The sequence below is a fragment of the Halyomorpha halys genome, unplaced genomic scaffold, assembly GCF_000696795.3.
Source record: "Halyomorpha halys isolate HHAL.00 unplaced genomic scaffold, Hhal_1.1 Scaffold658.1, whole genome shotgun sequence".
NCBI classification, from domain to species: domain Eukaryota; kingdom Metazoa; phylum Arthropoda; class Insecta; order Hemiptera; family Pentatomidae; genus Halyomorpha; species Halyomorpha halys.
Genome location: NW_027110302.1, coordinates 486,460 through 509,689, shown reverse-complemented (window position 1 = coordinate 509,689; position 23,230 = coordinate 486,460). Strand labels below are relative to the sequence as shown.

Genomic DNA, 23,230 nt, shown 5'->3' with positions numbered 1-23,230 from the left:
ATCAAATAAATATTAGAGGAGAAGATGGTCGGGGGGAGGGGTGCGGTCAGCATAAAAAACACAAATAAACAAACGAATTATTTATTTGTGCCGACGTTTCGACCTGATTTTCAGGTCTTCATCAGGGCTATAAAAACAAAAAGACAACAACCATCATTCAGAGAGAGAAAAAAATACATGAAAAAAAAATAAATACATATTTTTAAAAATTTATATTTTTATTGTTTTCTCTCTGAATGATGGTTGTTGTCTTTTTGTTTTTATAGCCCTGATGAAGACCTGAAAGTCAGGTCGAAACGTCAGAACCAATAAATAATTCATTTGTTTATTTGTGTTCTTTTCTGCTGACCGCACCCTCCCCCAACCCTCCGACCAACATACAAATTTGAAAAAAAAAATCAACATGGTAAAACATTTATGTAAATTCATCATTAATTAAGAATAAAAATTGCAAATTTGTGTTAGCACAATGTAACCTAATAACGTACCTGTCTCCTATGAACAAAAACAAATAACCTATCTAGAGGAAAACGGCTTCCGGATAACCCGGGGTTTGGATATTCAAATAAAATGTGGTCTGTAAACTGTAATTTATAGCAAAATTTATTATTTATTTATTTATCACCGTACCCTGCTTATTAGACAATAACGGGTGTTCGCAGCATTTGGTACAACTCATTGCTGCATATGACAAACATTACATAGCTGTGCACACAGCCTGCTCTTGGTACAAATTTATAGCAAAATAATACATATTTATAGCAAAATAATTTAAATACTCACTTGGTCAGAAGAACAGAAAGTTAAGGGATATAGAACATAGCATTATACAAAATATATTATAAATTCTAACCCGCCTGCCGGGTTTCTAATCCGTCGCCTTCCATAAAGCCGAACCCACACTTCCAAGTTATCGGAACCCTCATCTTAGATTCAGATCACAGCACCGGAACCAGTCAGAACTATACCGAAAGTGGACAAGAATCTACTTTCCCAAAACTTTCTAAAATAATTAAGACTATATTCCTCCGGGGCTCCCGATAGAAGGCAGAATAACACAAGTCATAACAAAACTTCCTGTTGAGTAAGAGGTAGCGCAGCGGGATGACACGGCATTAGAAAGCACTAGCATTCGTTCACCGCATCGCAGATCTAAGAATGCATAGCGGTTTAATATAGAACCCAGTTTAATCAATCAAGCGCTGAAAAATCATCTGGATTTATCCAAGTGGTGCATATGTCCACTACCTGTTTTGAAGATATCTATATTCTGTGTTAACAACATGGAATATACTATTTTACAAATTTTTAGTAAAAATCAGGACAAATTTCTGAAAGCTGAAAGGTAGAACAGATGTGTTAAGACGAGAGATGACAGCACTACTGACATCTTTAATTTTGCCTCTTTTTCATAACGAATATAGTGGGATTTTTAATCCAAAATAATCTTTAAAAAACTTTTTTAAACATTTTTCTTAAAAATTTGAAATTTATAGAATCCTGCTATGACAGCTAGTTACTTATTCAAATGTAGTCGTAAGTCAACCCTGAGGGTTCTGGAGCCCTCCGGAATCCATTCAACCTCATAAAGAGGATCCCCTTTATTAGGGATAAATTTGGTGGTCGAACGTGATTCTGTTAAAATCACCTCCTTGTACAACCGTTGTTCTTCCTTACTAAGTACTGCACCCCTGATTATTTTTGGGTTGTAGCGGTACAGATTTATTTTTATACAACTATAAAAATAACTAAAATAATGTTAGTGACAAAGTTATCCCATAGAAGTTACAAAAAATTGTAGTGACATACTTTACTCAACGGATGTCGAGCATGAATATTCGACAAAAACAATTGCAATGTATTTACACTTCCTATATCAAGTCACTAAGGTAGCGGCGTTAGGTATACCATGCCGCATAACAAACTACACATACCTTTAAACTTACACTTAACAGATTAATTGCAAAATTATTATTAAAAAAAATTGAGTTTTATTTTCCAAGTTTCAATTGACTTATAGTTAATGTTTACTATGAAATGATATATACAATCTCATAATATAATTTTACCTCCAAGTTAATTAAGTGTTTACCTTAATTATACAATATAAACATTAAAAAAACACGTAATGAATTCATTATATTAATATTCTGAACAAAGCTTTTTTTATATTTCTAACATCAGTTAATGGCTAAGCAGTCGTGTCACCTATAGAAGTACAATTGGTAGAAAAAATTTAATATCACATTAATGCAGAATAAAAACTGAATATGTAACACTAACATCCAAAAAAAAAAACCTGTGAGATTCTGAAAAATAAATAACTGACATCGATTATTACAGACTGAACAGTTAAAGTGTTCAATTTCAACCATCAGACACAGACTAACTTGTTCAGCTATTATCAATCTTTAATAAAGGGAGGGGGAAAGAGGTTTCCCCATTTTCTTTATTTGTAAGCTTATAGCAGCGTGAGTATTATTAAATCTATAAAAGTTTCTGAATGATGACAAACCATTGATTGAGAAGTACTTTTTCTAGAACAAGGAGTAAGGAGTAAAGACATCACCTAAGCAACCTCGAGCCTTCAACACCACCGGTACGAAACTGACTTGGGCGAGTAGACATTTTGTCTACATTTATTTTTAGTCCCACGGAATGAAAATTCGACTTTAGAATAGATAGAATTGGTTGCCTCTGAGATAGCTCCCTCGAAGAAGAAATGATAAAGCAAGGAATAGTTATAAAAAAAAAAAAATTAAAATAAAATAAACGGAGTTGACTCATGGTTGATTTAACAGAATAAACACTTATCTGCTACAACCGGGTTCAGACTGACTTGGAAAATAATAGAACAGCTTCATATTCACTGTGATATCATGATGCTTCAAATCATGTATGCATCTCAACGCTTGTATGCTTCAAATCTCTTTAATATTTGAAATAAAAACGCCAACATTGGCCAACGCTTTCACTAATGCCTCAACATCTGCAAATGCTCCACTCCACATCGATGACCAACAATGTTGGACAAACGATATGCTATAGCAGTGGAACCGATCTTATCTGAAACGAAACAGTCAAATGGGAAGGATAAATTTGAATAGTATAATTAAAAAATGCAATAAAATAATAAGTCTCACCGTAAAAGGATCCGTGGGGAAGATGTTGGAAGGTAAGAAGCATGGCTGCGGAAAGGGCTCTTCCTCTTGCTGGAATTCCTGCTGCTTGCCGATAATGCTGTTGAGTATATCCCATAGATCCATGTCCACCGGTTCGACCGCATCGCTGTGCTCCTCCGACAACCCTTCAAAAAGAGATCCCACTTGGAATACTCTATCTTAGGATCTCTCTCGCTCTCTCTCTCTAGCTCTCTGATAGCTCCGATAGGAACCGTGTTGGAACATCCTAACGATGGCGGAATGTCAAATGAGAAGGGATAGCCATTGGAGCCAAGGACTCCGACACCTACTGCTCCTCTAATATACCCAATTAGCTCGGCTAATGAATATTCAACGAGCGCTCCTGCCTGAGGAGCCGCCAACAGGACGAAATTCGATTGACCTCCAGGAAGATCGCTCGTCATAAATTTAATATGAAGAGAAAAAAATTAATAAAATACAACCTACCTAATATACTTACAACAAAAACAAATCTGGTACGGTACGCGCAACTTTCATTTAAGCTTTACATACGTCTCCATATTTTATGTACATTAGTGGGCTCCTGTTAAAGTTACCAATATTTTTGTAATTTTCGAAAAAATAAAATAAGCAAAAATGATGAACAGAATCTTTATTCTTCTGTTGTAATAAAATTTCGTTCTTCATGATTTCTAGAGGTGAAAATAACGAATATAATTTTTTTTCCCCTAAATAAAAAAGTTGTTTTCTGTAACACTGTAGTAGAGTCAACCCTGTAGGTTCTGGAGCCCTCCTGGTGTCCACCCAGCTTTATAAATTGGGTATCTTTAATTAGGAAAAACCAAATGACTTCCTTGCACAACCGTTGGTCTAGTAACAGTACTTCTTTACCAAGTACTCAACCTTTGACCTTTCATAGCTTGTAGTGGTACAGATTTTATTATTTTTTTAAATAAAAATGTTTACTAAATGATAATGAAGTAATATAATTAGCAAAATTAAATGAGATCTACGTCACTAAGCAAATATTTTACAGTTTAAATCAGATTGCTTTACATTTCCTTCATTTATTCATACAGTTCTATAATACTTTGTATTTAAATTAATATTAAAAAAAAAAAATTAAATCAGTAATGTTACAACCCATGAAGGCTTTGGGGTGCAGGACTTTGTAACGAAGAGCTGTTTTTAGAACAACGGTGATGAAAGGAAGTGATTCTGTCACCGCTCATACTTAATCGCTAGATTTATCCCCAATTAAGAGTACCCACTTTATGAGACTCGGTGGGCCTTAGAAGGGATCCACAGCCCATAGGGTTGACTCACGGCTACTGTGTGAGAAAATAAATATATGCCACAACCGGATTCGAACCCGAGTCCTTGGAGTTCGTAGCACAGTACCTAAACAATAAGCTACCCAATCCCACAATTTATTATAATTTATTTCTATTTGTATATCGTATATTATTACTAAAAATGAGAACTGATTATTGTATAAAATCAACATAATTATAGGTGCATTAGAGTAAGGTTTTTTAAAGTTACTGTCTTATACCAGGTATAAAACCGCCTTAAATGTGTAATTCCAGTTCCGTAAGATTCTTCGTTTTTGAGTTATGCGACAAACTTTATAAGGTTTTCTGACTTCACGGATTCTATTAAGATATTTACAATGAATAATTAATTTTTTTAATGTACAAAAAATTTTTCGAAAGTAAAATTTATCTCTATTTATAAAAAAAACTCCATTGCATGGGAATTTCATTTAAGCATAAATATGGAATAACGTCACATCCATTGAAAACCTGAATTCATTTCCAAGGAAATTCAATTTCGCAAAGGTCAAATTTAAAACAAAATTGACAAGACATGAATATTATAATTCAATTATAACTAAATTTCTGTATTATTGTCCTATCATCAAGTAAAACATAGCAATGCACTAAACATGCTAACTAAATATTTACATACCTATGTGGAAATTGGAAATGGCACGGAACAGCGGGAAAACTGCATACATTTCCCGATAACTTATCAATTCATCTGGTACAATTAACGGGACTGGAAGGCACATCCATTATGGGAGTTACTGAATTATTTACCATTTAATAACCACATCTCACTATTCTAAATAATTCAATTATTTTATAGATCGCAGGTAAAACGGGAATTTGCCCCTTGATCAAAATTGAAAATACGGAATGCACTCCGTAAAATACATTTGAATTGAAAATCAAATAATATTATCATACCGGCGAAACGGTGACTGTGAATTAATTAGATTTAACCGAAATAAACATTTTCAGAGGATGAAATAATTAATTTGCTAGAATATAATATTTTACAAAATATATTTGGTGCGTAATACTTAGCTGATTTACAATACGGTATTTGACGACATACAAAAAAAATTTAAATAATATTAATATTATTTTCCATCAATTTATAAAACCCAATCACATATATATTTTAATTAATATAGATACAGGATTAATTTTTAATTTTAGTTGTAAAAACTAAGATTTTCAATCTGTGTAAAAAACGCTAGGAGCCATGATGGTTTCATATGTGACGTCATTTAGACATAACACTGATTTAGCGATTCATACTTTTTAGCCATTTTCAAATTATTACTTATTTTGCTGTTTAAAGATTTTTTTAATTTTTTTTTTAATAACACAATAATGAATACGGCGTCATAAAAGCAGAAAGTATAAATCTGCCCAGAATCGATGCTTTAATTTTGGCGAAATATTTTGCAACTAATCCTCATTTCAGCTCTGCAGTTTCGAAATGTTAATACATCAGTGTAAATATATTTAAAATTACTATCGATTACCAAAAATACAACATTAGGTTTTTCGTTACTTTAAATAGTGTTTAGGAGTAAATATAACGTGGAATGAACTAACAATTTGTATTTTGAATTATACTTTACTAATTTATAATCTATAATTTAAATTCGATAATTATTCTGCATTCTGGATCCCTTCTAACTGAATTTAACAAAATGTTTCTAGTTTTGACATATTTTGACACATTGATAAACAACTTCTGTGGAGCCTTTAAAGTAGTATTTTTTCAATGAGCTACTGTACAGTAACTATAAGGGATATAAGTCATAATAGATAATTGCTTAAATAACGAAGAAATAAAAAAAAAATAATAATAATAAATTAAAATAACACTCGCACTTAGTAGATAAGACTAGCATATGCTTATGTCGAAACAATAATGGTGGATGGCTTTTTTTGCGCGGCAAAGAAAAAAACGTTATCAAACAAGCGATACAAGACACTTTCCAAAAAAATGTAAAAAAGTTTTAAAAGTCTTTTTTACTTTATTTTTATAAAATTGCCGAGACAAATTTTCATTTAATTCAGTTTAATAGATATTGAAAAATATTAATAATCATAAAAATAACAGTCTATAGTTTATTAATTTTTGTTTCTTCAAATTCAACATATGAAATAGCTAAACAGTCCTTCAACGTGAACTTTTATCTTGATTAATGTTCTGGCAAAGGAAAGAATTTCGTAAAATATCTACTCATTTAATTTATTTGATTCTTGTATGTCTTTTCGTTTAACATGTAAACTATTATCAGGCTTACATCCGCCATATATCAAATCTAAAATTTTTTTGTCTATCAAACTAAAAGATCTGGTACAGTGCGCATCCGACAGTTTTTAGTACTCCACCAAAGTTTGTGTAGATTGGACTCTTGTTTTAGAAAAAAAAAAAAAATCGAAATTTTTTAATTTTTAGTTACTATGAAAAAATCATATTTTACGGTTTCTAGATGTGGGAACAACCAATACAAATTTAATTCCTCTCAAGAAAATCCCAACAGTTTAACAAAAGATAAAGAAGCCGTAATGCAAAATGCAAATGGGAAAAATTGGGCTGTCTCGAATTTTCCAGTTGTCAAACAGATGTCTCTATTTCTTTGTGATTTATTCATAAAATTATTTTGTATTTATCCAATGTTTATTATTGTTTATAATCAGGACTTTTTTTCTAAAATAAACAATAGATATGTTAGAGGAAGATTTTATTAAAAATCATTTAACTGCACGCTGAAGTACCGAGTTTAATGAAAATCGTTAGATCCGTTTTCGAGACATTCCAAAAAAACTTAAAAAATCGATTCAATAAAGTTAAATTTTTGGTTAATCGATTTATATATAAGTAATTTCAGTTTCGTAAGACTTTTCGGTTTTGAGTTAGGCTGACCACATATACACACATGCAGACCTCCTTTCAAACTTCGTTTTCGACACAGAAGACATTAACTTTTGAGTTTACATTTTTGAAAACCAAAATTTGAAAATTCTCATGAACGCAACATTTTTCCTTACAAGATTTTCCATTTTTAGGCAAGTGAAAGTAAATAATGTGGTACAAAAGATATTTTCCTCATTAATTCTGATTGATCTAAAATAATTATTATACAATTTGTTGCAAATTAATTAATTTTTAAATTCCAATAACTACTAAAATTCAAATAAGAAAAAAATCTTAATATGAATTATTACTATAACTATAAAAAAAGATGCATCCTCTATAATTCTTAACTACGTTAACATAATTTTTAACCCTACCCTAATTTACTTTTTTGTGTATTATAATCCTACATTGGCTATTTTTATTTTTATTGTAAAAAGATAGTCCAGGTGGCGGTCAATAAAGCTACCAAAATAGTATAAGGTCGACAATAAAAATTCTTTTTTACTATTTTGATAGCTTTATTGATCGCCACCCGGACAATCTTCCAGCAGTCTACTTCATACGGTCAACTATCTTCTACCAACTTTTATTTTTAGTTATGTTTTATGTTTCTATATTTTTAGCCCTATTGAAGCCTTATTAAGAGTTATAGGCTTATAAAGCCTTATAGTTGTTAACTATTTTTTGTTCCTTTTTTAACGCACCCCCCACCATCTCCTTCATATTTTGAAAAATACGTTCAAGCATTAATATACATAATTAAATAACTATTGTATGATTATTAAAATGAAAAAATACTAATATGACTGCCTCTAGATCTGGCACTAGTCCGTTTGTTGGTAGCAGTTGAGATTAACCTCTGACCTCCCCCTAATACCAGCTCCCCTCGTACCTTTTGTTCTGAAGGGTCCGCTACCCTCCTCTTGCAACTCCCTACTTGCCCTATTCAACAGATCTTCACTACGGTAACAACTACCAATGATGACACGGATATGGTTCCTATCATAACGCATCACATCAGTCATTTTGTATTATTTTTTAAAGATTATTTATTGATATTTACAATTGAATTAAATGCAAACAACAAGTAAATGTGACGTGAGTTATATTAAAATGGTATGATACAGACAAGAGAATTTACTTAACATTTCTAGAGGAGAAGATATCGATGTCATCTTCTTTTCAGAGGCATAGGAGGATTATCAGGTAATGAAGGAGAAGCCAAGTTAGAAATAAGTAAGTTCAGGTGGTTGGGAAGTCCATCATGGAAGGATTGGTGTCTGGTTCTGATCAAATCGGCAACATATGGAACATAGAGGTCATGATGGATGACTTAATTTGTGACAAAATAAGTAGCATCGAGGATTTTAAGAAGGATATTTTAAGGAATTCGATGGTTTTTGGAGTCCCCAAATCTCAACTCCGTAAATCCAGATAGGCCTTATTATGGTCATATAAATGAGACTTTAGACCGTTTGTCTAGTAAGTCAGACTGGCAAAACTGAAACCAGGCACATACTCTACCTAAAATATATTCATATAAAACATGTTCCGTCAAAAACTGGTATTCCAAATGTTGCACGATCGATAATTTTAATTTTTCTGTTTCCCTAATACTTCGTATTTAAATTTTTCAAGAGATGGGAATAAAAAATATAAATTTTGTTCCTACCAATAATACAACAGTTTAACCAAAGCAGCGGGAAGCAGCAAATAATGATTGTGGAGTCTCGGCTTTTCCCGTTCTAATTGGATTTATCTACTTTCTCCTTTATTCTCTTTAAATTATTAATAAAATTCTATAACATTTTCTATTTTCATATTGAATATTATTGCTAACAATGAGAATTGTTTATTTTTGTCTCAAATAAACAAAATTAAATCAACTTTACAGAAAGAGTTTTTGAAAAATCGGCATTTAAGCCCTGTAAGTCGATTTAAATGAGGATAAAATCTATATGACATTAAAGGCTACTTAATAGCTCATTAATTCACTAAGTTTATTTAAAATCGGTAGAGCCGTTTTGAAGAAAATCGATTCTATAAAGAACAGTTCCAGTCGGGCGATTTTATGCTCTCACATCCCAGTTCCCCCCCCCCCAAATCATAACAACAAGGCAATCCACGTCGAAGGTTATGTTTGCCTCGTTATCTACAGGTGACCAACCTATTCTAACCATGGTTTGTGGGACCGCCACTTAATGAAAAAAGTCAACGCCCCAAGGGCGGATTCGAACTGGCACAGCCCGCAGATCTCAGAATGATAGAGTTGCGCCTAACCCCTGAGCTACGGTGCGGCCCAACTTTAAATGTGTAATTTTAGTTTCGTAGGACTTTTTGTTTTTGAGCTAGACCTACGACACACAAACCATTTTGCAAAACTTATTTATTTGGATTGGGACAATCAAAACACGGTAAACAAATTTAATAGCCATTTTTAACTAAGCAAATTTTAGAGCTAAGAGACAATAATTAATGCATATTAATAACATTAGTTTTTTTTTAGTAGAACAAAGATAGATGTATACATACTTATTTACTTTTGCCGATGTTTCGATCTAAGTAGTTTCCAACATTGTGCAATCGAACAATCACACACGCTCGAACATAATTAATCTATAATTACATCACTCGTGACAAATCAACGAATGATAAACTCCAACCAAGCAACAGGATTTCGGAAACAAAAACCACACAAACTGAACACGATTTTTTTTCACAATATTAACTCTTTTTTTCCAGATGAGTCACAAACAAAAGAATCGCGGATCATTCGAAAATGACAGCATCACGACTCTGCGTGACCTTCGCTATAATCCGCCTTTTTTGTTTAGGAAAACAATTGATATCCTCGTCAATCGTTTCAGGGCATCACATATATACAAATGCATTTATTTTAGTGCAGATAAACAGCGAGAAAATAAGTTCAATAATAGCAGATTGCTGTATTATAAACTTATATTTTATTGCTATTGAACCTCAGTTTATGGGTCATTCCAAGTCAACTCAAGACACTTTTGAACATTACCATATCCAATTTTCTTGAAAGTTTAAACAACTTTTGGAAAAATGTATAATTTTACTTACTTACTACACTTTACGGGGCGCCGTTACATCCTCATAAATGGAAAAAAAGTTTTGATATTGCTGCAGAAGCTTCTCCAATTTAGCTAGATCTATTGAATAGATGTTATTTTACAGTATATTATTATTTTTTTTTTTCCCGTACCCTCCATTGAAAATAAGGAATGCTTCGGTACAATGATGTCATTTGAAGTGTGCTGCCTTCTTCTACCCTTGGGTATCTTAAGGGCTTTGTGGAGTGTACACTGTGTGTGCAGAATCAATGGTGTCGTATGCGCATTGAAACTATGATGAGCGGGGAGGGTCCGCTTTGCTGGTTGTGATAGTATTAGGTTTAGACTGCAGAGCCTAAACCTCGTATTATATATGCCTTTTAGTATGATATTGCTACAATATATAGCAGGGGTGGGCACAAAGTCGATCGCGAATACAATTTGGGTTGATCGCCGATCGCTCGCAATATCTACGGTGGAATTTGAAGCGATTGAAGAAGACAAAACTTTCAATAAATCAGATATATTTTATATGGATCAGTAGTTAATTATCCATGTTCTTTTAATTTCCCTAGACGTGAGAATTGGTAAGCCCTTTAAATATTTATTGTTGTTTTTTATGTAGGTAGATAATGTTATATCTGTATTTCAGTATGATGTGCACTCAGCGAGCTATTGATAGATTAGATAAAAGTAAGTCATATTATTCTTTTATTATACATTTTCCTGGCCAGAAAAAAAAAAATGTAAACGTGTAATATAGAAATTAAATTATCAGCCATACTGTGCAACTTTATAAAAACTTTTTCATTTTTACGAACAAATAGTACAACAACTTAAACATTGCAGTTGATAAAAATATCGTATTTTAAGTTAGAAAAAATACATCTTGAACAAGTGTCGGAAAAAAGAATTGGGTCTTAAAATATAAATTTATTTTCTTCACAAGCCTATATCTCGAAAACTTAATAAGTTATTTAAATTTTTTTTTTTTTTTTTTTTGTCGCGGGAATGCACCTGATACTGAAACATTGTATGAAATTCACACCACTTGATAACATATAGCAAGTCGATCGCGACACGTTTATAACATTAAAAGTAGATTTAATATGTTGAAAACTTGGCCACCTGATATATAGGTTAGAATAAGGTAATATTTCTCAAAATTTTATTTAAAATTTATACTATATTTTTCGCAGAAAATAGATATTTATAAATTTACCAATTTATTCTTTTAGTATGTTGATTGATGTAAATCACAAGGCAAAATATAAATATGGGACCGAAATGCTTTCATTGTTAAAAAAAATAAAATAATAACAATACTCCACTTGCAGCAATTCAACACTTTATTCTTACTCTTACAGTAATGTTGAGATTAAAATTTTCATGGAAAAAAATGTAAGCGAGACGTGAATAATGATTATGTTAATGAGCCAGGAGATATATCATCAGGTTATTTTATTTCCCTAACTTCAGATTGCATAAAAAATATTTTCACCAATATTTTAAATGCAGTTTTGGGAATAAAGGCAAAGTTTCATTTCTTTAATTTGAAAATACTTTATAAAGAATAAACCACTTTCAATTGGTGGTAGAGGGGCACTTTTTACCACAGTTAATTGAGAAATTTTCTGTCAAAAGTTAACTTCTGAAAATTATGTTTTTATTTTTCGACAAATTAAAATTCTGCACAGAAAACTTATACATTTTATTTCATTTTTTTTAATAAGTGATACGAATCTACACTTTTAATATAAATTTAATTTATCAACTTCAGATTCTTCCATAATAATTTTTTTATTATAACTTTCCATAAGTGGATATATTGACTTTTAATAAAAAAAGGGTTTTCCCCAAACCAGGTCCTCTATTCTTCTTAATTTTCCTGGGGAACCAAGTTCACCTTGGAACACTTCAGCTTCAGTATGCCTTATAAAAGCCAAGTTGAAAAATGCATTTATGATAGAAAAATAATTTTTTTGATACATTGAAATACAGATTTTGATCCTTTGTTTCATACAGAACTAAAAAAAAAATAATGCAATGAAATGGGATTACTAAGTGAAAATAATTAGAGAAATACCGAGGTATTATCATGTTTTGCGAGCCTATGATGAGGTAGTAGGTACTAAAAATAATAATAATTTTTTAAATAAAACCAAAATTAGGACAAAAGCGATAATGTATTGGCTATATTACTTAATTTCCCTCAGTATCATTTCCGTTAACTCGTTTTTCGACATAACGCATATCTTTTAGCATAGCCTTTTTAGTTTTTTTTTAATATTTTGATATTAGCGTCATATGTGCGAAACCTATCAGAAACTGAGGTATTTCATTAAAATAAAACGAAATAAAATTCAGATCTTTATATCATGATATACAATGATACTTCAAGATTTCTAAGAAGGAGACTTTTAACAAGTACAACATAGTATACCTATAAGCCATATAAATTACACAACACATTTACTAGAGTATTAACAAGTCAAATAATACATAATATGAAATGATTTAAAATAAAAGGAGCTAACAACGCAAATAAGATAAATAAACGAGCAAGAAGCAGTTGTGACCTTTAGGTTCGTGAAGGCAGGTGCGATGGAAGAATATTCCCACACTCCAAGCGTCCACTGTCTGCAACCAGCGCGTGAAACCTATGCAGATCTGCAGGAAACGGAGGGGAGAAAATCAAGAACACTGTTTGGCAAAACAGCGCATTGCAAGCAAATAATAAAATATAAATACTCCAGCTTTTAGAAAAATTACGAATTTATATTCTTAAATTACATATTTTACTGTTTGGGTGCTTGTACATGAATATTAATAAAGCTGAGACAAGAATTTCTATATTCTTTACTAAATTCTAAATTCCCACAGTCGAAAAATTCTTGATAATAATGCGCATTTAATATTTTTTTTATAGTAAATTTATTTTTTAAGAATATACATCTCTATTTTGCTCGAATTGTGGCACAACTTACAAACAAATTAGTTAGGATTGGACGTATTCCAAAGATAGTAGACTGCGGTTACTTTCTTTACTGAGGTCCTCCCACAAACTTTCAAAAGCAGTTAGAGATGTTACACATTAACCAGAATCCTTTTCTGAGAAGAGAAATTGGAAGTGAGTAAACATTACTAAAATAAGTCTTGAGATTTCCGTCGACTACGATAGATTAACTAACACAGAATGATAATAATTTGAGCATTAGAAAGATAAGTATATCGTAATGTTTTTACCACCATGACACAAAATCCGTGTTTTACATTTCAGGTTTATAAAGAAGCAGTTTGTGTGTAAAGCAAGCATTTATTTCATATGAAATTAAATTGATAGGGAAATAAAAGAGAGAAATGTTAGTTATTTTCCAAAAAGTTAAAAGTTTGAATTTACAAAACTATTAGAAACGTGGCTTTAATTGAGTAAAAAACTCAGACTAAAAAAGGAAGAATTAACCGAAGGCAACACAACGCTGAACCCCGGTAAATACAATGCAGGTAATAACATTGCTCAACTGCCGGGTAAACGTCCGAGGTATAGACCGACTCGTAGGTGGGAGGATTGCGTCAAGACTGATTTGATCTGAGTTTGGACGATTGGACGTCACAGGACAGATGAATGTAGGTGTTATCAGCATCGAACCTTCGGTTTCGCTAATATTTTATTATTATTAAACATTCATTATTTTTACTTTTTTCCCTTCTTATTTTCATATCATTAATGTTATACATAAATCTATATGTTTTTTTTTTATAATAGTGATGTTTTACGATCCTACTCTCCCTTCATCCATAAGGAGGTTCATTTTTTGACGTTTCCAATTTTAAATTTTTCAGAAAATTTATGTGATTATAAAAAAAAAATTATAATGTTGCGTCTTTTATCTCGTTTCTCAATCTTGACAGGTGTCCTTGGATCTGAATTAACACAAACATAAAAGTTTATTTTTCAATTTTTTTTTTATTTATTTAAAGATATTTACAACTCTATTTAAATAGAAATCCATCCAGTAAATTTGATGTAAGATCATAATGAAGTGAAACAGGCAAAAATAGAAGATTAGAACAATAAATAAAATAAAGGTACCACACATGCCAAGAATACGGTCAAACTTCCTGGAATCAAAGGCTGACATATTTATGAATTGTGAAAACCCAATGGTATTATTTATTTTTTTTTCCTGACATTCCGCTGAAGTATTAATTTATTTACTTTATATTCCTCGGCTCCTGAAAGCCCCTAAAAAGAAACCCGTTCCCCAATAAATCAGCCCCACGCCGAAGACAGCCCTTCCTTGTTAGGAGCCGGGACAGGGGAATGTGATTTATGGCCAATGGCTATTAAAGGTTATCTCTCAGTTGTTGGAGGATAATACTTGATTTATGTCGATTGTGTCATCCACTTCCAATCCTCTCCTTCGAGGCCTCTTATCGTCCGCAATTAGTCCCTACGATCTCTTACGTTGTGTGAGTCCGGAGATAAAAGAAAACAGTCAAAGTAGTTTTGGGCTTTCGGAGGAACGTGAATAAAAAAACGAGCTAAAAAAACAAGAAGGAATTTACAAAAGGATATGTCACATTTCTATATTGAAGAAATGACCTCGAAGTAATAGGTGAGGTGTCACAACCAGTGGTGCCACAAAAATAAAATTCTCAAAATTTTAGAAAAAAAATAATAATAAAAAGCTTATTAAACGTTTTAGGATCGCCAGAAATACTTTTCCGTAGATTCATATCATTCGTTACAGTAGTACATTACGAAATACACACACTAAGTCAAAAATCGAAGATTTGAGATATTTGATGATAATTTTATTTATTTTTTTTCGTTATGGAAACAGTAATTTCACTTTTTATAAGCAGATTTGTATCATATTATTAAATTATTTTAATCATTAACCTTTTATACTGGAAAAAACAAATAAATCAAAACTTGATCAAAAATTTTGACTTAATATATTTTACTGGAAGATTAACGTTGGCTCATTAAAATAGTATATTTCTACTATTTGAGTTTTTTTTGACCGCACCCGGACCATATTCCTTTCATTAATATATTTTACTTCGACGACATACAGTATTATATCTCAATATTGGCGAAAACAAAAAGAAATATCTAATTAATAACTTAATTAAACGACTTAGATAACTAGTAAGACTTTTAAGACCGCCAGAAATGCATTCGGTGTTAAGCGTGATGAAAACTAATTTTTAAAATAATTGCTAGATGTGTTCTATGAGGTGGATTTCATGAGCATCTCACTGGTTTTTATCTCCTCTTTCTGGTCACTTCTGACCAACGGGGGACGGACTTAACTACAAGTTACCACCCTATTCTAACAATAGTGGGGAGTCATAGTTTTTATTTCGTGGACTACCCCCAGGTGCCACAGAAGGCACGGAGCCAGTCAAAGGTAGAGCTTTAACTCGCTTGCCTTTTATAGCCCAAGTTTCTGGTTCCTGTACTAAAACTATGATTAAGTGGGGCCATGTCCCGATGATATCTGAATTAGGCGAATATTGAGAGCTTCATCGCTAGCTAATATTTTCAAAAATTAAGATTCTGTTTTTTAAAATATACCTAAACATAAATTTTAAGCTTTAGCACTTTTTTATAAATTAAAAAATTTCCATTTTCTTATAAAATCAAATAACCATATTAGTAAGAGAAATAATAAATACGATATACTCTGTACAGAGAACTCAAGATGACAAATTAATACGTTTTCTTCCCTTACCCCTCATTAAGTGGGGCCATGTCCCGATGATATCTGAATTAGGCGAATATTGACGGCTTCATCGCTAGCTAATATTTGAAAAATTAAGATTCTGTTTTTTGAAATGCACCTAAACATAAATTTTAAGCTTTAGCACTTTTTTATAAATTAAAAATTTCCATTTTCTTATAAAATCAAATAACCATATTAGTAAGAGAAATAATAAATACGATATACTCTGTATAGAGAACTCTAGATGACAAATTAATACGTTTGCTTCCCTTACCCCTCTATATCACGCCTCTTCGAACCCCTGGAACACCCTAAGAACCCGCTGACCAGCTCCTATAGAAACCGAGAGTGGCAGATATCCAAACCGGTCCATGGTCAGAGCCTTCAGCAAGGCCGCGGAAGCCATGGGAGGCCGCATCAGTAAACAAATATATTAGCCACTATAATACCTGGGGTCAGTTGGTCGCTCCTCTTCGCCATTCTCAGCAGGGAGGGAGCTAAACCACTTTGCGGGAATCTAGTCGCTAAGGAGTAGAAAAGAATTCAAAATATCGTATTCAAAGTATGGATCTTTCCTCCACTTATTAATAGATCGAATTTTATTTACTCGATAAAAATCTTGCCAAGGGGAGGGAGTTTAAAAGTACATAAGAAAATTCCATTTCATGGAATATGTAAAGTAGCATTCACACGTTTGTCACCAAACCCAAAATACCCACAGATACTTGATCAACTAAAAAAATAACAAACATAACCACACAGACTTGTGTATTATATAAAGAAAAATAAATGGCCGTCCAACATATGTCGGTTATTATACCTTCTTTTAAGACTATTTTCATTATAAGAAGGCACAAAATAAAGATAAGCAAAATGAGAGAAAATGTAAATACCGGTTAGGTAGAGGGAGCGGTAAATGATATAAAATAAATAAAATTTAAAAAAAATATATTTTAGATACGTTTTAATTTAATTATGCGAAAATATGCCTTAATAAGTATATATTATATATTGTCCTTTGTCAAACCATAAGTAAATTGGCATAATTTGATAAAATTATAAATTAAACGATCTTAAAATAGAGTTAATTATTAACTGTAATATCAAAGAAAATGTATTAATATATTAAAATTAGAAAGCACTAGAATTTATCAGTTAAATGTCCTAAAACAACACTTAGTTGGTACGAACATGTGTACAAAAAAAAAAACCTGTCAACGGATCAACCAGATAATCAGGCCAACTTATACCAGCCGATCCAAATAACCAATTCACACGCTTGTGCAAGCGTGAATTTTCTATAGTTTAGCAAATGTGTAGCAGAACCTCAGTACGAAATACGTTTGGACATGCGTAAGCAAAAATAATGGATGAAATTTGATAAAATGGATAATGGACCGTTTATGTGGCAGAGCAGACACAATAAATTTCATCAAAATTGGATTAACATTAGGAGTATTGATTATGTGTTAAATGTTGTAAGTATAAGTTTGTGAGCAGCGCAATTAAAAGTCCATGTTTAGGTTAAATGCACAGCAGCTTCTAGCGGATTTTCTAGGCAACTTGTTTTGTAACCTTGTAATCTTTACGATAGAATAAAATCTCCAACAGCTTCGTCCCATCATGTTTTCTCCATCTCACTCGTTCCTTGTTTCCTCTCCAATTTATCCCCCATTACATTATTATCATTTTTATCCATTACTTTATTATAATTTAAATACGTACTAAAAGCAATTAACATATTAAAACGACAGCAGACAAAATAGTGCGCTGCTTAGACGGTTGCGTTCCTTCATTCTCCATTTAGCAGACCTATTAGCAGACTCTCAACCATGTTAAATGTTATATCGCATGCTTAAATATAAAAAAAATATATATTTATCCATTTAACACGACTTTTTCTATTTAACATGATAAACTAATGATCAAGAACGTCAATTTGACTACAGAGATATACACGGTACCCAATTAGTTCAAAATGAAAAATGCCAATGAAAATTATTTATTATAAAAGCGAAAAGAGTCTTAATATCCTTCATGAATACAAAGTAATCTACATTCAGCAGTAAAACTGCAAAAAAGAGAATTATACAAATTTATTTTAATAACGATTTTAGTAATTAACATTAGCTGACACTTATTCTTTAATAGTCTTTTAAAAACCGAATTATGTATAAATAAAAAAATATTGTAATTCTGTTTACTATTGTGCACATTTTTTTTAAATCGGCAATAAACAAAAAAATGTATAGCTTATAATTATAACAAAGTAAAGGTAGAGCACTTTTTCTTTTTTTCCAAGTTTCCATTTAGACTAGAGTTCCAACACAAGATAATAGATACTAAATATACATCAGAAGAAAACAAGATGCTAATTTTCACAGCTAGTTACAAAAACAAAAGCAAATTATCCCGTTGAACAAATACATAAGTGGATTATGAGAGACGAGCGTTGCGAAAAATTGGCGACGGGCCAAGCACGTTGAAAGGATTCAGCGAGTCGGATGAAATATTTACACAATGCCCTCCTTTGATTTCTAATTTTAATAATGAAAAGCAATTTAAAATTAAATAGATCTTTTGTTAAATTCACTGTTTGTTTTTTGTTTAGACTTGCTATAAATCATATTCAACAGTTCAAAGCGGTGAGCTTTATTTAAACCGGACTTATAACACAGTAATAAATTATGTACAAAAGAATTTCGACTCATTTTAAGTATATTTTCAGTATGTATTGATAATTTTAATTTTTTAATTCTCATCGTTTAGAAAATAATACGGAAGAAATAGTTTTACAAGAATAAAAATTTTAGGATGCAACAATGAGTACTTTAAATCTTGTAAATATTTATAAAAGTGGATTAGTGGTAAGGCACGATGCTACTAACTTCAAGGACCTGGGTTAGAATCCAGGGCAGAGAATAGTTTTCTGTTAAACTCTAGTCATGAGTCAACCTTGTTGGTTCTGGAGCCTTCTTGGGGTCAACCCACCCCATAAATTGGGTAAAAATCTGGCGGTCGTGCGTGATTCTGACCAAATTACCTCCTAGCACAACCGTTGATCTAGTGACAGTACTTCCTTACAAAGCGCTACACAGTTAACCCTTCATGTGTTGTAGCGGTAAAGATTTTAATGTTTTTTTCAACATTATAATTGCATTCTTATGTTTGAAAAATAGTTAACAATTATTTATTTTCCGACGTTGTCCCCCATTTTTTTTTTTTTAGAAAGTCTGTAAAGTTATTATAAAAAGCCCCGATGAAGCTCTACTAAGTTGGACGAAACGTCGGAAAATAAATAGTTGTTAATTATTTTTGTTCTTTTTGACCGTAACCATGACCATCTCCTTCATATTTGAAAAATATATATATTTATATGTGTGTATGTATATCTATTAAATATATATCTATTAAATAGAGACATATAGACAGAAGGAGCAAGATGTACAGAGTGAACGGTCTAACGAATTCCTGAGACCGTCCTTCTACGCAGTTGCTAGATCTCCCCTCCTTCGACCAAGGCCATGCTCGTCTTGCCAATAATTAGTCGCCCTACCTGCTCCACGATTTATATCTTCCAGCTTCCTAATATGTATCTTGGGCACACTCAGTCTCATGAAGCCGCAATCGTCAAGGGAAAAAGATAACTATGTACGCCAAACACATCGTTTAAACTAGATACATCAAAGAAACACATAACAATGTACTATAATTGGACTTCCATATGCAATAAGGAACTGAACATATTTGGTGAAATTTAGTTTAATAAGCTATACCAATAAATATTCAATGTATTTTCATTTACATGAACCTACAGGCATTGCATTCTACTGTCTATATCTCAAATAGATATAGATAGAGCTTTAGATTTTTATTGTAAGGAAACAAAAACAAAAAAAATAGATAAAACTATAGCAGATATCCGACCACAACTTTGTGTTATATGTTGTCACTACTCTCTAGCTTACTCATTTTATTTATCAATTTTTCATTTCTACGTAAAAACTATTATTTTCTAAAACAGAAATAAAATTGTGACAATCATTTGATATATTGCTATTAGTACAACACCATGCTGAAAAAAAGGCTCATACTTAACTCCAATTTTTTATTACTTTAATAAAAATTATATATAATAAGTAGTCAATATTGATGAGTTTGTCAAGTATAGTTAGAGGGAATAAAAAAAGGCGGTTTTATAAAAAAAAAAAAAAAATTAAAATAAAATTTCATTCATACACAACACTAGAAAAGATTTTTTTTTTTTAATAATTTATTTATTGTTATTTACAACTGTATACACATATATACAACAAGTAAATTTGCTGTAGGTGACATAGTGACATGATATAAACATGTAGACAATCTACCCACTGATAGAACTCCAATAACATTTCTAGAGGAGAAGATCTCGAGGCCATCTTCTTTTCAGGCGCCTAGGAGGATTATTAGGTAATGAAGGAGAAGCCAGGTTAGAAACAAGTGGATTTGGGTGGTCTAGAAAAGCTAGAACGTCATTTGAAGTTGAGTAAATTTTCTAAAATATGAATCCAAGTAAACGTCTTTACGTTCAATGGGTCTCCAGATACAATTTTTCTTTTTCTTTTTTATGAAAAACAACATTTCATGAAATATATCCTTAAAAATCAATAGTTTATCTCAGGAACTATGAGACTATTAACACTCAAATTAAAGCTAGTTTAATGTGCTATGAAGTAGTTTATGACGTTTATCATCGTAGTTTTCACGATATTTGCCAAAATAGGTATATCTCACATATTTATATAAAATGTTCACTTTTTTGGAAGCCTAAATCCAAAAATTGGATTATGCAATTAGAGGTTAGAAGGTCGAGAGTAACGTACTAGATAGTACGTAGGCCGAGAAACGTACTCGACGTAGGTCGAGAATAAACTAAACTCAACACGGTGATAAGTTCTATTGATTCTGAAAATTTATTAATACTTGAAATTTTATACAATGTACTTACTAGAAAATTATATACAGCATTAAATTATACACGCATAATAAAAGTTTGATAAATAAATAAAAAAAAATTAAGAAAATATTATCAGATAGGAAAGCCGGTGACAGGAAACTTTCTCAGCTCTTGAATCAGATAAAATCTCTAACGAAAAGATTAATTGGTTCCTTATTGCATACATGAGTTCAATATCTAATAGTTCAAATATGAAACGATTTTACTTCCTTACGAACCTGAAGAATGGAATGAAGGGGAAAAAATCCGAATTTTATTTAATATTTTATTATTTTAAATGTTAATTTATTTTTAAAAATACGTGGAATCTTTCAAACTAATTTTTTTAAGGAACTCTTGTTGTCTTTCGAAATAAAAAAGATTGATATGGGAATCAAAAGATGTATTAAAATATACGATTTATTTTATATTATTTTTTTTAGAAATAAATTATAGTAGTTTAAAAAAATTATTTAATCACATGCATGGCCTTCTATTTGTAACCATAGACGTAGAAAAAACCTTGGAAGGTCATAGCGATCAATTATGACTTCTTTTTTTTTTCAGACCAATAATTTGGTATACTCCCTTCCACCTGCTATCCTGTCAACCGCAACTCTCATATATAGGTTAATTAAAATTAAACTATGTTTATTTAATGAGTATATAGACAAGAAAACATAAAACTGCCGTAACGGGAAACCCCTTGGGCACGCACCCAGCAGTTAAAACTTGTTAAAACAGACCTTTTAATTATACCATTATACATTACATTCAATGACTTTGTTAAATATTATTTTTTCTAAAACCATTGGCTTTCCAACGAATAATGCTTTAATGACCATGCAGCCCAAATTCAGTAGGCTGCTATTACACACAGAGTACCCATCAATCCATAATTGGACATATATACAACACAATATATTAACATTTTTTCTGTTTTTCTAACAATCAACATTAATAAACTAAATACAATACACTTAAATACTTTTTTTTTTCTCTCCCTTTTCCTATTTCCTTCCTATATACATATATTACTTTTACTCCTTTTAGCACAATAACAAATAACAATTTACCAACTAAATATAAAATACATCTGTATCACTATACTTATCTCTGAAAATGTGGTTCAACCATAGTTCATATTTATCCAGTTTTAATGAGTAGTAAGAATGTGAGATGGGTGTTTCTTTTTTTAAATAAACAAATTTGAAGAAACTTCAAGAGGAAGATTTAGAAAAAAATCCGTATTTAAGCTCAGTCAAACAATGAGAATAAGGATAAAACTTACATTATATTAAATATCACCTAAGTACCAATCAAAATTCGATTCTATAAAGTGACACCTAAGGTTAGTCAATTTTAACTTAAGTTTCTGTCACATCCCAAGTATATACTTGTCCTAAATATGTATTTCAGTTTCGAACAACTTTTTTTTTTTTTTTTTGGTAACCTCCTTTATTATTATATTCGTATAATACATACATATTACAGGGAAATTATGTATGTATACGTTCTTGAGCTAGGCTGACCAAACAAAAAACATATCCACTCACGCACAGACCATTTGGGGAGACTCAGGGGACTTCAAAACATATACTTTTGTCGAAAACTGGAATTCAAAATATTTGTCAACAGCAATACTTTCATACATGAGAGTAAAAAATTGGAAAAAATCACAAAAGATCAATGGAAAAAAAAAATTATTTTAACTATTTTAATTTATTTAAATTTAGAGAAGAGATGGAATGGTGTTTAGAAATTAATCAAAGAAGAGGAATTTATTAATAAAGTTATAAAACGAAAAAACAAATTCCCTATTTTTTTTTTCACCCTTCTAAATTGTATTATACAAATACCCTCCTAATTTGATTATTATTCATATGCAACTTTTTTTTTTTACAATGGGATGGAATGTCGGTTTAATACAGTATATTAATGAGTATAGAACTGTAGCAATGATAATCAACAAAATTAATAATAAAAAAATTATCTATGATTAGAATAAAAAAAATTAATTAAAAGGACAAAGACTATAAGCAAATTAAAATATAACAATTAGTAATT

General features: G+C 31.2%; 1 protein-coding gene across 8 annotated transcripts in view; it reads right to left on the bottom strand.

The window, feature by feature from the left end:
- Positions 1-23,230, bottom strand: part of LOC106685103 (histone-lysine N-methyltransferase ash1) — a 231,029-nt gene that overhangs the window by 129,183 nt on the left and 78,616 nt on the right. For 2 of the 8 annotated variants that reach the window (XM_014427610.2, XM_014427611.2), the window contains exon 2: positions 3,144-3,307. The exons of the other annotated variants lie outside the window; for them this stretch is intronic. In XM_014427610.2, the coding sequence (XP_014283096.1) occupies positions 3,144-3,266 (123 nt within the window). In that variant the 5' untranslated portion in view covers positions 3,267-3,307. The remainder of the gene's footprint in view (positions 1-3,143; positions 3,308-23,230) is intronic. 8 annotated transcript variants of the gene reach the window in all.